This window comes from Solanum lycopersicum, chromosome 1 (genome assembly GCF_036512215.1).
Source record: "Solanum lycopersicum chromosome 1, SLM_r2.1".
Classification (NCBI taxonomy): Eukaryota; Viridiplantae; Streptophyta; class Magnoliopsida; order Solanales; family Solanaceae; genus Solanum; species Solanum lycopersicum.
Window position 1 is genome coordinate 1,028,159 of NC_090800.1, and position 13,104 is coordinate 1,041,262.

Below are 13,104 nucleotides of genomic sequence, written 5' to 3' on the forward strand. Positions count from 1 at the left end.
ATAGGATTAGAAAAACTAGTGGATTGATAATTAAGTAGATACAAATAGATGTAAATTTGATATTAATAAATCAATCGATTTTTTTAACCTACCACGATATGATATTTGATGTATCTATTCGATGAAGGTCATTGTTTATTATATTTGGAAAATTGGATGAGAGTCATGAGACTAAGATTTTTAAATTTTCATCTCATGTTCAATATTCGCTTTATGGAGTGACAAAGTTAAATTCAAATCGAAAACATCACGTAATTAAACTATAGTTATCACTCCAACAAAATCTTTGTCCATATTTAGGCAACCTAGTAGTCCGTGTTGCTCGTGAAAGATGACCATATGAAATTAATCGGGGTGTGCTTAAACTAACTGAACACCATATCATATCATATATTTATATAAAATAGAAACTTAGACCTGTCTATGTGGCACCACCACAAACAAGAATTCATTTTTAATTTGTTCATTTTCAAAACTAGACTTCCTCTTTCATGAAGAGTTGCGAACGAAGAGTTGCGAACAAAGAGTTGCGACTTTTATGAAAAGTTACGACTTTAATGAAGAGTTTCAACTTTTATGAAAAGTGTGACTAATGAAAGGTTGTGACCTTTTCGAAGGGTTGTAATTTTCCTAAATAGTTATAACGTTTTTGATAAGAAATAATAATTTTTTGTTCACACTACCTTTTACTGTCTATAAGTAGAAGGGTTTCCTTTCATTTTAGAACAACGAAAAATTTGAACCTCCTCTTCTTTTTCACAGTTTCATGTCGAATGACTCACTGACACCATTGCTTATATTACAGATCTTGATATATGTTTTTATCGTCATCAATTTATGCTTATGTTATTAAGGATAAATGATAAGATATTATAATTTTTATTTTTCTTTTACATTATAAATGTTTGTTAACGACGGATCGATTTTAAATATTATTTTATAAATTGTGTAATATTAAATTCATAATTTTACTAGTTATAAAAAATAAAATAAAAAAAATGGACCAATAGAATCATAAACCCTCTTCCATTAACCCCCCAAAAAACCCAGCGTCTTTTGCTCGTTACTCATCATATCATTCAAGCTTCAATTCTCATACAAGATTCATCCGAAATCCTCAGAGTACATTTCTAGCGATTCTCTTGGTAAAAAGATGTGTTTTTTCCTGCGTTTTGGTGCAAAAAATGACATGGGGTTTTCATTTTAAGGTTTTTTTTGAGGGGTTATGGGTGGTTTTGTTGTTATACATTTCAAGATTCAGTTTTTTGTTGTTGAATATTGCTGTTTTCTTTCTGTGTGAAATGGGTTGGTAGTTTGATTTTGTAAAAAATGAAGGTTTGGATGTTGTAGATTTTGCTGGAGAAGTTCAGTTTAAGTGCTGCAGTTTTGTTTCTTTTTTTCTGAATGCTCTGTAGTGCTTTCATTATTAATTGACATATTTTCTGAGCCAAGGGTGTTTCGGAAACAACCTCTTTACATCCCACGAAGTAGTAGGGGTAAGGTTTGCTTACACTGGACTCCAGATGTTGTTGTTGTTCTTGTGCTATTTCCAAAGTATGTTGTTTCCTTTCTATGTGAAATGATTTGGGGGTTTGGTATGGAAAATGAAAGTTTTAATGTTGTGGATGAGGAAAGTGGGAAGTTCAGTTTGTGATATAACAATCTGTTTGATGGGGATTAGTTGATGGATGATACAGTCTATCCTAATATCCCCATCTGTTCATGAAGAGTTGTTTGCTATGTAACTTTGGGGAAAACAAAACAAAACAAAAAAAGAATTATGCATGCACACTAGATTTATAGCATGTTTGGCCAAGCTTCTGGGAAGCCAAAAGTTTCTTTTTTTGAAGTGCTTATTTTAGAGGGTAGAAGTTATTTGACCAAGCTTTTAGGGAATACTTAAGTGTTTGTGACTAGTAGTAGAAGCTGAAAAAACGGTCTTTCCCTGGAAGAAGCACTTTGGTACCTTGGTCTGCTCTTATATTGACAAAAGTGCTTTTCAAATTAATTTCCCAAGCACAAACAGTTAATCTTCCAAAGTACTTGGCCATACATGCTACAACACTGACATTAGGGTGTTCACATTTTTAAATGTTTGTTTTGAGGTTTATGTCTATTTAGGAGTATCTTCTGAAGTTAGGGTTTTATAGCAGTTATAGTAGAAAATCAGGGGTCATTCTGTTCTCAATTCTGTAATTAGTTATGTGCATACTATTTATTCAAACATCATCATCATTGTAAGCTCATGTCTATGTGCATTTACTGTTTTTAAAAAATGTATCTGAAGAAACAAGATTGTGAAGATTTGCAGAGAATTGGTGTGCACATTATTCTTATATTAGCTTGAACTTAGGTCTTTGAGTTATAAAAAAAAGAAATTTTATATATACGCACACACACAAAGAGGTGTCAAGGCTTAGATCTGAAAGCAACAATATTCCCAATGTTAATCCCACAAGTCGGCCTGGGGAGGGTAGAATGCAAGCAAACCTTACCCTAGTCCACAACTTTGTGGGGTAGAGAGACTATTTACAGTAGACACTCGGCTCAAAATGAATGTAATCTACCGCAAATAGTAAGATAAACAAAATAAATGAAACAATATGTAATAGTTCTCCATTTCCGTTCTGGATGCACTTCACTTGGTCCATTAATTATTGGTTTGTTTTATGTTTCTTATTCTCCTGACTTTGCCTATATTGTGGCAGTTATGTGCTCAAGGTAAAACTTAATCAAAGATTCGTTAAGGCCTAAAGTGTACTGATGACCTGCCTCATATTCATTTTAGTTGTTTTTTCTCAAAGATTTACTAGCTACGGAATCGTAAAGAGCTCCTTATGTTGTAAAAGGATGAAGAGCTCTTATATGTTGTAATATCTATCTGCTAGAAGGGGAAAAAGTGCTTTTCCTTGTACGTGTAGTAATAACACAAGCAGTAGTTATAATGTAGCTTTTACTAGCTTAATTTGGTGGTATTGGGTGGAGTTTCAAATAGCTGCCTATGCTTTGTGTCTGTGAGCTGTTGAACTAATCTCTGTTGATTTTGCTATCTAATGGTTTAATTACTTACTCTCAGAATTGGATACAATGTTTGATAAGTTACTTAGATTTTAATGTTTTTTTCTTGAATCATTTGTTTGTTTTCAATTTGCTTATGAATTACATTGGATTGATTTCTTGATGCAGGTGTTGATATACCGAGTACTGGGTGTTCTTAAAAGTAAACATGAGCACAAAACTTGAGCAGGCATCTAGCCGCATTCAGACGGCTTCTTCCTCTGCAACACCATTGAGTGGCCCAAAGATATCTATGTTTGCCAATAAAACTGGATTTGTGATACCAAAGAACAAGTTAGCAGGTTCATTGGTTCCGGTATTTCGAGTAGGAAAAAAAGAAGCTAGTGATTCTGTAAATGAAGATAGCACTAAACAGGTGCAAAGGAAAACTAAATGGGGCCCTGATCTCACTCAAGATACTACTGTCAGAAAAGCAAGAGCATTGGCATATCAGGTGCTTTAGAATGTTTTGCAATATATACCTATTTACATTTTCTCTTCTTTTTTAAGCTGTCTTGAAATTGAGAAAATATTGAAAGTAATACTTTATTAAAAGAACATTTCTTTCTGTTTTTTTTTTTTTGAGTTCCTTTATAATTTCTTGCATCAGAAAGAAATGACCTTTATATTCTTCATTAGAAGAAAACAATCTGACATTAGTTCCAAACTCAACATCGTAGGGACATGTCGAGCTTACACAACCTTTTGTGCGCTTTATGTTTTGTGATCCTTAATATTAAATCTATGCATGTGTTTCTCATATAGATACAGAGAATCCTAACAGGGCATGCCTTTCTTTTAGAAATCCGCAAAATGGACAAAAGCACTCCAAAACAGTCATTAAAGTTTTGTTTTACCATGTTAGGTTATGTGTAACTGCACATTTACATGCTGCTTGTTCTCTTCAAAAATGTTGACGGGTGCATGGCAGATCCGTCAAATGTAGTGCATATTTGGAGGACTTGACATGGGTGTGGCAAACATTTTAGGGTAGTTCGAGCAACACAGAAATAAACCTTAATTACATTCATATATATTTGTGCGACATGAGAATCATCCTAGTCTGGAATCCATGGTTTTCTTGTTCTTTTCAGTTTGATCGTTTCTTGAAGAACTTCATAACTCTATCAACTCCCCCCTCCCCCCTCCCCTGATGGAGTATGGCTTGGTGGCTTTCCCTTTGTCGGTCCTAAAAGACGGTGTAATTCTGTGTGAATGGCTTTTATTAATTTCCTACTCCAGGTGCCACTAAGTGATATTGCTGCCTTACAAATTTTGGGCAGAGTCGTGTGGATCAAATAACACAACTACTGAGTTCTAGGGGTTTGGAGGGAGAAGGCAGCAAAGACTCATTATTAGCCTCTCCTGCTAAACATCACGAGTCTTCAGATCATCAACCTAATGATGAGGTAAATTAAATCATTAAGATCTTTAGTTGCGAATTTTGCTTGGGTCAGCTTCTAAAGCTGACGATGTTTTCTGTGGATGTAGAATGTGAGATCACTGGAACATGAAAAACGGGAAATCATTGGTATGTTATGATTGATCCCTCGAGTCACTGACTTTTACTCTTCTATTATCAAATACACCATACATCTTATCTGTTTTTATTCATGTCCAGGGGAGATTTTAAAACTGAATCCCAGTTATAAGCCACCTGCTGGTTATAAGCCTTTACCAAAGGAGGCAAAAATTCCAGTACCTGTAAGTTAACCAGTTTTAGGCACTTTGTGCTCTTTCTCTTTTTTTCTTGTTCCAATAGTTCTCCCGTTGCGTTCTGTGAGTTGATTCCTTAAATTTTAGAGTTCTTATCAACTGGAACAAGATTAAGGATCATCTGTATTGTATTTGATTACACTTCTCCTCGGCTTAAAATTATGACTCTGTTAACTACATTTATATTCTTACAAGACTTGAATATGTGTTGATATCAATGAGAATGATGGCCTGGCCTAGCAAAACAAGTTAGACAAACTATGGATTAACGGAGACTTATGGAGAAAAATGTTATTAGCTGTCGTTCTCCTCCCACCAATCTATGTTTCCACAACAAAAAAGAGCAGGGTTACATATGAAATGGCAGATGTGCACTTATTCATTGTCATGTCTTTTATTATATACTGATTCTGACTGCCACGAGCTAGGTGTTTCTTACTTTATGTTTTAAGGGTTTTAATGATTTGATTTAGTTATAAGCCATGTTTTACTGTTTAACAGGGAAATTTAGCTCAAGTTAGTACAGGGTATTCACCTGGCTAAGTATCTCACGTGCGTGTGTATTTCAAACTGTAACCTGTAACCGGTATCCAGATAAAGTAGAACAATTGTGATATATTCCTAAAATACAACCTATAAATGATTTCTTTTTTTTGATTCTTCTTTAAGAGACTCCCGCGAGTTCTTCAGTGTAAATCATGCAGATGGAAACTGTCTGACCTCTTAATTGGCACAATTCTTTGTGCTTTTTAAGGTCAAGCTATATGACACAAACTTAAAACTGTGGCATATAGTAATTAAGAGCCATGCCATTATTTTATTACTGACTTTCTTGTCCTTTTAGAAGGTCAAGCTGTATGATACAAGCACAAAAATCTGAAAGCATATTAAATATTAATCAAGAGACATGACATATTCCATCTGTTACTACTGACACGGAGTAAGAATATCCGTCTTATCACTAAAAGGGGAAGTGATATATCCTCATGAGGCATCTCTATTTGTTCTCAATGCAGATCAAAGAACATCCGGGGTACAATTTCATTGGTTTGATTTTTGGTCCTGCTCATAAGCAACTGGAAAAGGTAATTGTTTCTAGCATCCAAGACCTTAAAGTTCTACATATTTTAGTTGATTGCATAGTAAAATAGTGTTCCTGGTCAACACCGAGTGTTTCTGATTGTACTGAAAACCAGGAAACTGGAGCTCAAGTGAAGGTTTATGGTATTAAAGCAGATACTGGAGAGAAGGTAAAGTCCTTTCAATCAATCGTGTATATTTATATTCAGTGAGTCATATAATTGTACAATTGCTGATGATCAATACTCTGGTTATAGCTTTGCACTCTTGGTATTTTTCAAACCTGTTTTGAATGCTTTGCTCGAGCCGAAGGTCTTGTCTGAAAGTCTCTCTACCTTACCAAGGTAGGGGTAAGGTCTGCGTACACCCCACCCTCCCCAGGCCCCATTTATGGGATCACGCTGGATATGTTGTTGTAGACTAGGCTAGAGACCCCTATAAAATGTAGTTTATATGCAATCTATGTTCTACTTGCTCCTAGTATTAGATCATCATGTCTGGATTGTCAAGCCTCCTGTGTGAGCTGAAACGACATATACCTATTGTTCACCTTGATTTCTTGAAAATTGACGTGTGTTTTAATCCGTCCCCAGGTAGAAGTTACCTCTGGTGAAAATGACTCTAGTGCTTTTGAGGAAATGCATGTCCAAGTATCAGCGGAGACATATGAAAAGGTTGATGCTGCAGTTGCTTTAATTGAACTTCTGGTTACCCCAGCTTCAGTAAGTACACAGTACTATGATGTTCTACTTGGTTTTACTGTGAATACCAATGCGGCAATTCAGTATCTCTTTTTTTTTTTTGTGTGTGTGTGTCATAAAGTTAAGTGTTCCATTTGGTTCTCAGATGACTCCTGCGGCCACAACCACAAAAGCCTCAGGTGATGGAGAAACTATTTCCGTTGAAGCAACACCTGGCCTGACTCCTCCTGTGGAAGGGATGGCTCAACCAGGTTTTGGAGCACAACCTGCTCAACTTCAAAGTCATTTCCAGCCATACCAAGGGCAATGGTTTCCTGGACCGACATCTCAGAATCCAGTACCTCGATTTCCAGGACCCGCTAACTCCGGGATGTCTTCAGCATCCTTGGTCAGCAACACTCACCAAGTATCACCTTCACCTACCAACCTGTCAAATACATCCTCACCCTTTGGTCCACCACATGGTATGCAAGATGGTTTTGGTTCAGTTCCTCGAAACCCTTTTGTTCACTCTAGCCCACAGGCACCACTAATGCAGCAGCCATATATGCCTTCCTCTCATGTTGGACAAATTGGTGGACTTAGACATCCTATACCATCTTTAGGGTCTACACCACCTCAATCCAATATGACTCCACCTCAATTTTCTCAGGGCCAACCAAATCCAACAGGGTTTCCGCAAGTTGTCAGACCAGCAATGTCTTCATTGCCTCAGTCTGTCCCTCCTACAGCATATCCAGATCGACCATTGAACCCAGCTGGGAACCCCCCTGGATGGTCACAGTCACCATGGAACAACCAGCCAGGTCAAGGTCCAAGCAACATGATTGCCATGGCTCCCCCCACAGTTTCCCCTCAAGGAAGTCATCATCTTGCTTCACGCCCAATGGGTGTCTCTGCAGCTCCGCATGTTGATGTTTTCCAGGGCCATAATTTAGCACCCCAATCATCTGGACCAGTTCCATCAGCACATATGCCGCCTCCATTGCGTCCATTTTCAGGATCTACCCCTGCACATTTATTGAACCACTCTGTGTCTAGTGGACTACCAATCAATCCAAGTCTCTCACCTAATCCAATTCCTGTAAGTTCTCTTAATATGAATTCTATGAGGCCTACTTCCTTTGTAACTCCAAAGCCACTGCAGCCCAGTAACGATTTTACATTCCAGCCTCACCATTCACAGAATCCAGCTGCTTCCAGGCTAATTAGTCAATTTGGATCTCAGGACCGTACACCTTCAAACCAAATGATGCGCCCTCATCTACGACCAGCAATAGACAATCCAAATTCCCCACCTGTCATTCAAGGATTTCAAAGACCCCAATTAAGCAATCAGATTAGTCAGTCAGGACCACCTATGTCCCTTGACTTTGTTCGAGGACCTGCTGGCCCTCTCCCTCAATTTAGGCATCCGACATTTTCAAATCATGGTATAGCTTCACCTACTGTCCCTCAAATGCAACCTATGAACTTTAGGCCAGCTCCAAATCATGTAGGTTCTTTCCCTCCTAGAGTGAACTCCATGCCTCTTGAGCAAAATAATCCAAGTTCCATGCTTCGACCACAGAACTTTGAGGCTCCCAACAATGTTTTCCTCCGTCATGGTAGGCCTGCCTCTAGCTCCTCTGGAGCACATCAAATATATGACCCCTTCTCACCCACATCAGTCCCTCGACATCCTCATCCTGGTGGTAATCCAGCAATGGCAGAAAAGCAAGAGAATGATCCTGAATATGAAGACTTGATGGCCTCTGTTGGAGTGAAATGATTCGAACTATAGACCTTCGTGTTGATTCCATCCCCTACCCCCTCTAAAGCCTTAAAGTAGAATTCTATGCTGTCAATGCATCAGTGATGATGTTTAATATGCAATTTTTCTTATTGGGGGTCATAGAGACGGTATCCAACCCCTTCAATTCTCCTTGTACTGCAGAAAATGCTTTCTGATAGATATATTTTACTGGAAAAGCAATGTATTTAGGATATGCATATACTTGCTTGGTGCCAACTTGTTGAAGGAGTTTGGGGTGGGTAGGGAATGATGCACTAGCACAGTAAGTACTAGTACACTGATTGATATAGATAGTTCTCAATTTATGGGCATTTTAGTGTTTAGATACACTTTTATTCTCATATTGCTAATACAAGTTCATCTCTTGTATAAGTTGTACTAGAATTAATACTACAACGTTTGATAATGAGTTTAGTAAGGCTTTTTCAAGTAAATGCAGAGAAGAAGCTTGCCAATAATCCTTTTTTTTTTGTTTTGTTCTGTTTTTTCTATACTCTGGTGTCCAACATCTGCATTGGAGTCCAGCTAATATGTATTAATGCCACATAGCCGCCCCAATGGGGGAAGTGCTCTCTATTGAGAATTTTTTCATATCAAAGCTCAAATTCAAAACATTTGGTTAAGGAACAACTCATCCATTGCACTACTCAAAGATCTTCACTATACTGGTCTTCTCATGAGAACCTCTTTTTGTACTTTTTTTTAAATAATGAAGAAATTTCCATTGGCTAGTTGGTGCACGAATAGCGTGACATGCGATGGAATTCAAACTCGTGACATGTGTCTAAACCACATATCGTGCATCGATCTCTTACCACGCAGACTGAAGCTCAGGTGGCCAGGCATATCTTTAGACTTCCAACTACCACAATTTTTTCAATCTAGACCATTGATTACATTGGCTCAGCACCATCTAAAGTTTCATGAGGAAGAAAACATGTTCACACAAGTTCTTTGATCTTTTGTCACTATGAAGTTGAGAAATGGGAGAAAGGACAAGCCTGGGAAATAAAGCATAAGTAAATGTTTTCTTGATTTAGTTTGATTCTGAAGAGTAGGACCATTGCACAAATATCTCTTGCTTATGTACAAAGAGAAGAAATACATACAAAAAGGAGTTTAACATGACACTCTTTAATCAGACAGAAGGACCTGATCTAAGTACCCTCTCTAGTTTTTCAGCCTTAGCATAGTCAGTATCTGTTAAAGGACCAGCTGGGAAAGGAGTGATCTCGACAATAAGGTGTGGCGTAGGGAGCTCATCAAACAATGCTCGAACGTTGTTGCAACAGACACTTTCTCCATGAGCACTTTCCCTCCTAATCTGACAACCCTGGAGAAAACAAACAGTAAATACTTCTTAGGAGATGTTGAACAAAGATACATGTTCATATTTTGAAATACTCGTTATGCAAAGCGCCAAACGAGAAAATTTTAAAGCTCTCATTACCTTGTGAGAAGTGGCATCTCTGAAGTGGTCATCATCTGATAGCAAGGAAGCAATGGACTTGAGAAGGCGCTTTCCTTCAGGTTTGGACGGTACCCTGTAATTTCGACGTAAGGTCCCCTTGGTGGTAGGATGCCATTTGCTCACTAATTTCCTTCTGTTAGTAGCTTCCTTCTCTGTAAATACAAGAACAAGAATATCATTAAATTTGTCTACTTACGAAGCAGCTGTATTTGGAAGCAGTGTTCGGAAAGAATAAATGGACTGAAGATAAGCAGCAACCACATTTACATGTAAATGAGATGGCGAAAAGCACAAAGCGCTCTAAGATCCACTGGGGCTTTAAGCAAAAATAAAGCTATGGGATTTATTGAATTAAGCAAATGGAGAAAAATACAAATATGTATGTGTAGTCCAAGACTAACTGCTTTCATCCAAAGAGTGAAAAAGGAGAGGGAAATTAGTGTCCTATGGCAATAAATGTTTCTACAAGGTGATCTCACACATCTTCTCGGTATTTTCCGAAAGGAACCTACTTATTCTAATCCAAAGAAAAAAACAACAATGACTAAGTAAACAAGGGCTTAGCGTAACTCAACTAGTGTAACTCTGATCCAACCTACTCTACAGGATTGAGCGGAGAGAGGAGCCAAGGAGGGAGATATATTCAATAGCAACCAAGCTCTTAGGCAGGGGCAGAGCTGGAGGGGCGTAAACCTATAATCTACATTGTATATAGAAGGTTGAATTTTCAGTTATGTATATATATTAGATGTTGAATCTCCTTGGCTTCTTTATGTGTTTACTTCATAATATTTTGAATTTAATGAAACTTCTAAATCTTCCGCTGCTCTTAAAGAATTTGAAGTTGAGGGTTGAGACCTAAAACCCCCACAGTTGATAGATATATGGTTCATGTCCAACTAATACCTTTGTTTTCCTAAACTAGGCTACAACTTTGGAACATTGATTAAACAGTTCGTTATGTAAGTAATACTCCAATAACTTGCAGCAAAAATCAAAAACAAGAAAAGAAGAACTTCTCGAACTTTCTATAAAGCCATTATTATTTTCTAGTTAAAAGTTGTTCATCAGCATATCAATACATTATCTCATTCAATATAATCCTTCATTCCTAAAGCACAAACAAATGCAGATGTACCGAAGAACACTCCACAAACCTGGTTTGCTTTGCAACTCTTCAAACCATTTGGCAAAACCCAATTCAGCATTGCCATCGTTCTCCAAATCTACAACCAAAACACAACAAATCAAAGCTTCAAAACACCACAGTTCCTAAATAAACAAAACAACCCCCTTTCCCATTCTAGATAAATCTTCAACCAACACATATAACTAATCAAGCTCAAAGACTCAAAAACCACAGTTCCTAAATAAACAAAACAGCATCATTCTCATTAACACATCACAAGTCGAGCTAAAGACTCGAATACCATACTTCCCTACATATGAAAACAACCCTATTTCCCATTCTTGATAAATCTACAACCTACACACACACACAACAAATCAAGCTAAAAGACTCAAAAACCACAGTTTCCAAATAACAAAAACAACCTCATTCTCATTAAGACATTACAAATCAAGCTAAATACTCAAATGCATACTTCCCCACTATAAGAAAACAAACCCCATCTCCTCATCCTTGATAAATCTACAACCAAAACACAAACAAATCAAGCTAAAAGACTCAAAAACCACAGTTTCCATACAAACAAAACAATCCCTTATCATTAACACATCACAAATCAAGCTAAAGACTCAAACTTTCCACATAAAAACACAACCCCAATCTCATATACACATTACTACTCAAGCTAAAAGACTCAAACACCACATTTCCCAAATAACTAAAACAACCCCATTTCTCATTTACACATTACAAATCAAAACTAAAGACTCAAATACCACACTTCCCCACATAAAAGAAAAAAGAAGACAACCATATCCCATTTTGATGTAAAAAAAAACAAGAATACCTGAAACAAGAGGATTAGAAGGAGATCCAGCTAAACCAGCTTTCAAAAGAGCATAAAATACACAAACTCTACCAGCCCACAAGACAGGAGCTTCAAGCAAAGTAGCATGAATGGTTTTTGACCCAGTTTTGGCACTAGAAACACTCAATGAGCTCCTTTTGTTACCCAAATAGAACCTGTAATCAAGACTGGGTAAAAAAGATTTGGGTAACAAAGGAGAGGTGAAAAAGGTCAGATTTTTAAAGAACAAACTGTTTCTTGAAATGGGTTGAGATGAAAATGTGAAAGAATTGATTGTAGTTTGTAGAATCATTGCTTTGATTGGATTTGAAAAGTGAATTGAAGTGAGGAAGTGAAGATTTTTAGTTCTTTGTGATTCTGATTTTTCTTTATAGAGATACTTTAGAAGTAGAAAATGAAGCTAAAACGACAACGTTTTGAGCTGAGTAGATATTTTATCAAAGGTATGGATAAACATAAGGTCAATCATTTTTATGAATAAATACAAAAATGATTTAGAAAAAGAAAAAAAAAATAATAAGAAAATGATAATTTTTCGTGTATATTAGTTCATGAATTTTTTAAACTAGCTTCTGGATACGCGCCACGCGCGTGTAGCCATATAAATAAAAATATTTTTGTGAAAGATTGTATATTAGCAGTATTTTAAAGTTATATTATGTGTTATAAAATAAAAATACAAATTACATGTTCTTAAAATTGATAAGCATCCTGTATGGTGTTTTTGTTTCTAATATTCAAAATCCAAAAAACTATACAACTACAATATTTAAATGAATAAGTGAAATGTTATGTGCTACGTTAATGAAATATGTGTAAAATCAGTAACATATAGAAATTTTTTACCGTAAAATTAATGCCGTGTGTTGCACATATTAAGCCCTAGCAAGGAAATGAAATAATAAGTGTCATGAATCTATTCTTCACTAAGAAATTTCTTTGACAAATCCAACAACATCCATAACTGAAAGTCTTGCACAGATCCAACAACGTTCATAGCGTATTTTAATAGCCTTTAACTTTGACATTGATTGAGAAAAAACTGCTCAAAAAAATGATATACTCTTCTTTAGAGCCCATAAAAATGGAGAGGGGACTTGAGGAAAATAAAAATTATTCTTGGCTTTATATAATACTTTCATTTTAAATGATTAATTAGCCCCTTTAGCTTCTTTTCATGTATTTATCATTGAAAATAACATGTATTAATATATTAATTATGAGATTCATTGTATTGAAATCTACAACTTTTAAGATTCTAGCAATGTAAAGGTTAAATCTCTACAT

The 13,104-nt window shown here is 36.4% G+C and overlaps 2 protein-coding genes across 4 annotated transcripts; one reads left to right on the top strand and one right to left on the bottom strand.

The window, feature by feature from the left end:
- The first annotated feature begins 993 nt into the window (after positions 1-993).
- LOC101266547 (uncharacterized) lies at positions 994-8,783 on the top strand. Of its 3 annotated transcripts, none has more exons than XM_004228554.5 (9): positions 994-1,122; positions 3,187-3,511; positions 4,341-4,466; positions 4,549-4,588; positions 4,679-4,761; positions 5,790-5,858; positions 5,970-6,023; positions 6,447-6,575; positions 6,700-8,783. In XM_004228554.5, exons 2-9 carry the CDS (start codon positions 3,227-3,229, stop codon positions 8,323-8,325), a joined length of 2,412 nt encoding a protein of 803 aa, XP_004228602.1. In that variant the 5' UTR covers positions 994-1,122; positions 3,187-3,226; the 3' UTR covers positions 8,326-8,783. The 3 variants fall into 3 exon arrangements, with proteins under 3 accessions (XP_004228602.1, XP_010316186.1, XP_069151751.1); XM_010317884.4 differs by having other exon boundaries at positions 1,009-1,145; XM_069295650.1 differs by having other exon boundaries at positions 1,100-1,496.
- A 575-nt stretch (positions 8,784-9,358) lies between these two features.
- On the bottom strand, positions 9,359-12,325 carry LOC101264357 (uncharacterized). The gene is made up of 4 exons (XM_004228634.5): positions 11,797-12,325; positions 10,978-11,046; positions 9,800-9,972; positions 9,359-9,682 (listed from the first exon to the last, which is right to left on the bottom strand). Exons 1-4 carry the CDS (start codon positions 12,107-12,109, stop codon positions 9,488-9,490), a joined length of 750 nt encoding a protein of 249 aa, XP_004228682.1. The 5' UTR covers positions 12,110-12,325; the 3' UTR covers positions 9,359-9,487.
- Between the last annotated feature and the right edge of the window lie 779 nt (positions 12,326-13,104).

Bases quoted from the DNA above. Each gene is read 5' to 3' on its own strand.
- LOC101266547 (XM_004228554.5), top strand. From the start codon at position 3,227: ATGAGCACAAAACTTGAGCAGGCATCTAGCCGCATTCAGACGGCTTCT. The intron at 4,589-4,678 runs GTATGTTATGAT...ATTCATGTCCAG, and splicing joins TGAAAAACGGGAAATCATTG to GGGAGATTTTAAAACTGAAT. The intron at 6,024-6,446 runs GTAAAGTCCTTT...ATCCGTCCCCAG, and splicing joins AAGCAGATACTGGAGAGAAG to GTAGAAGTTACCTCTGGTGA.
- LOC101264357 (XM_004228634.5), bottom strand. From the start codon at position 12,109: ATGATTCTACAAACTACAATCAATTCTTTCACATTTTCATCTCAACCC. The intron at 11,047-11,796 runs GTATTCTTGTTT...TTTTGGTTGTAG, and splicing joins TTCTAATCCTCTTGTTTCAG to ATTTGGAGAACGATGGCAAT. The intron at 9,973-10,977 runs GTTTGTGGAGTG...TTGTATTTACAG, and splicing joins AGAGTTGCAAAGCAAACCAG to AGAAGGAAGCTACTAACAGA.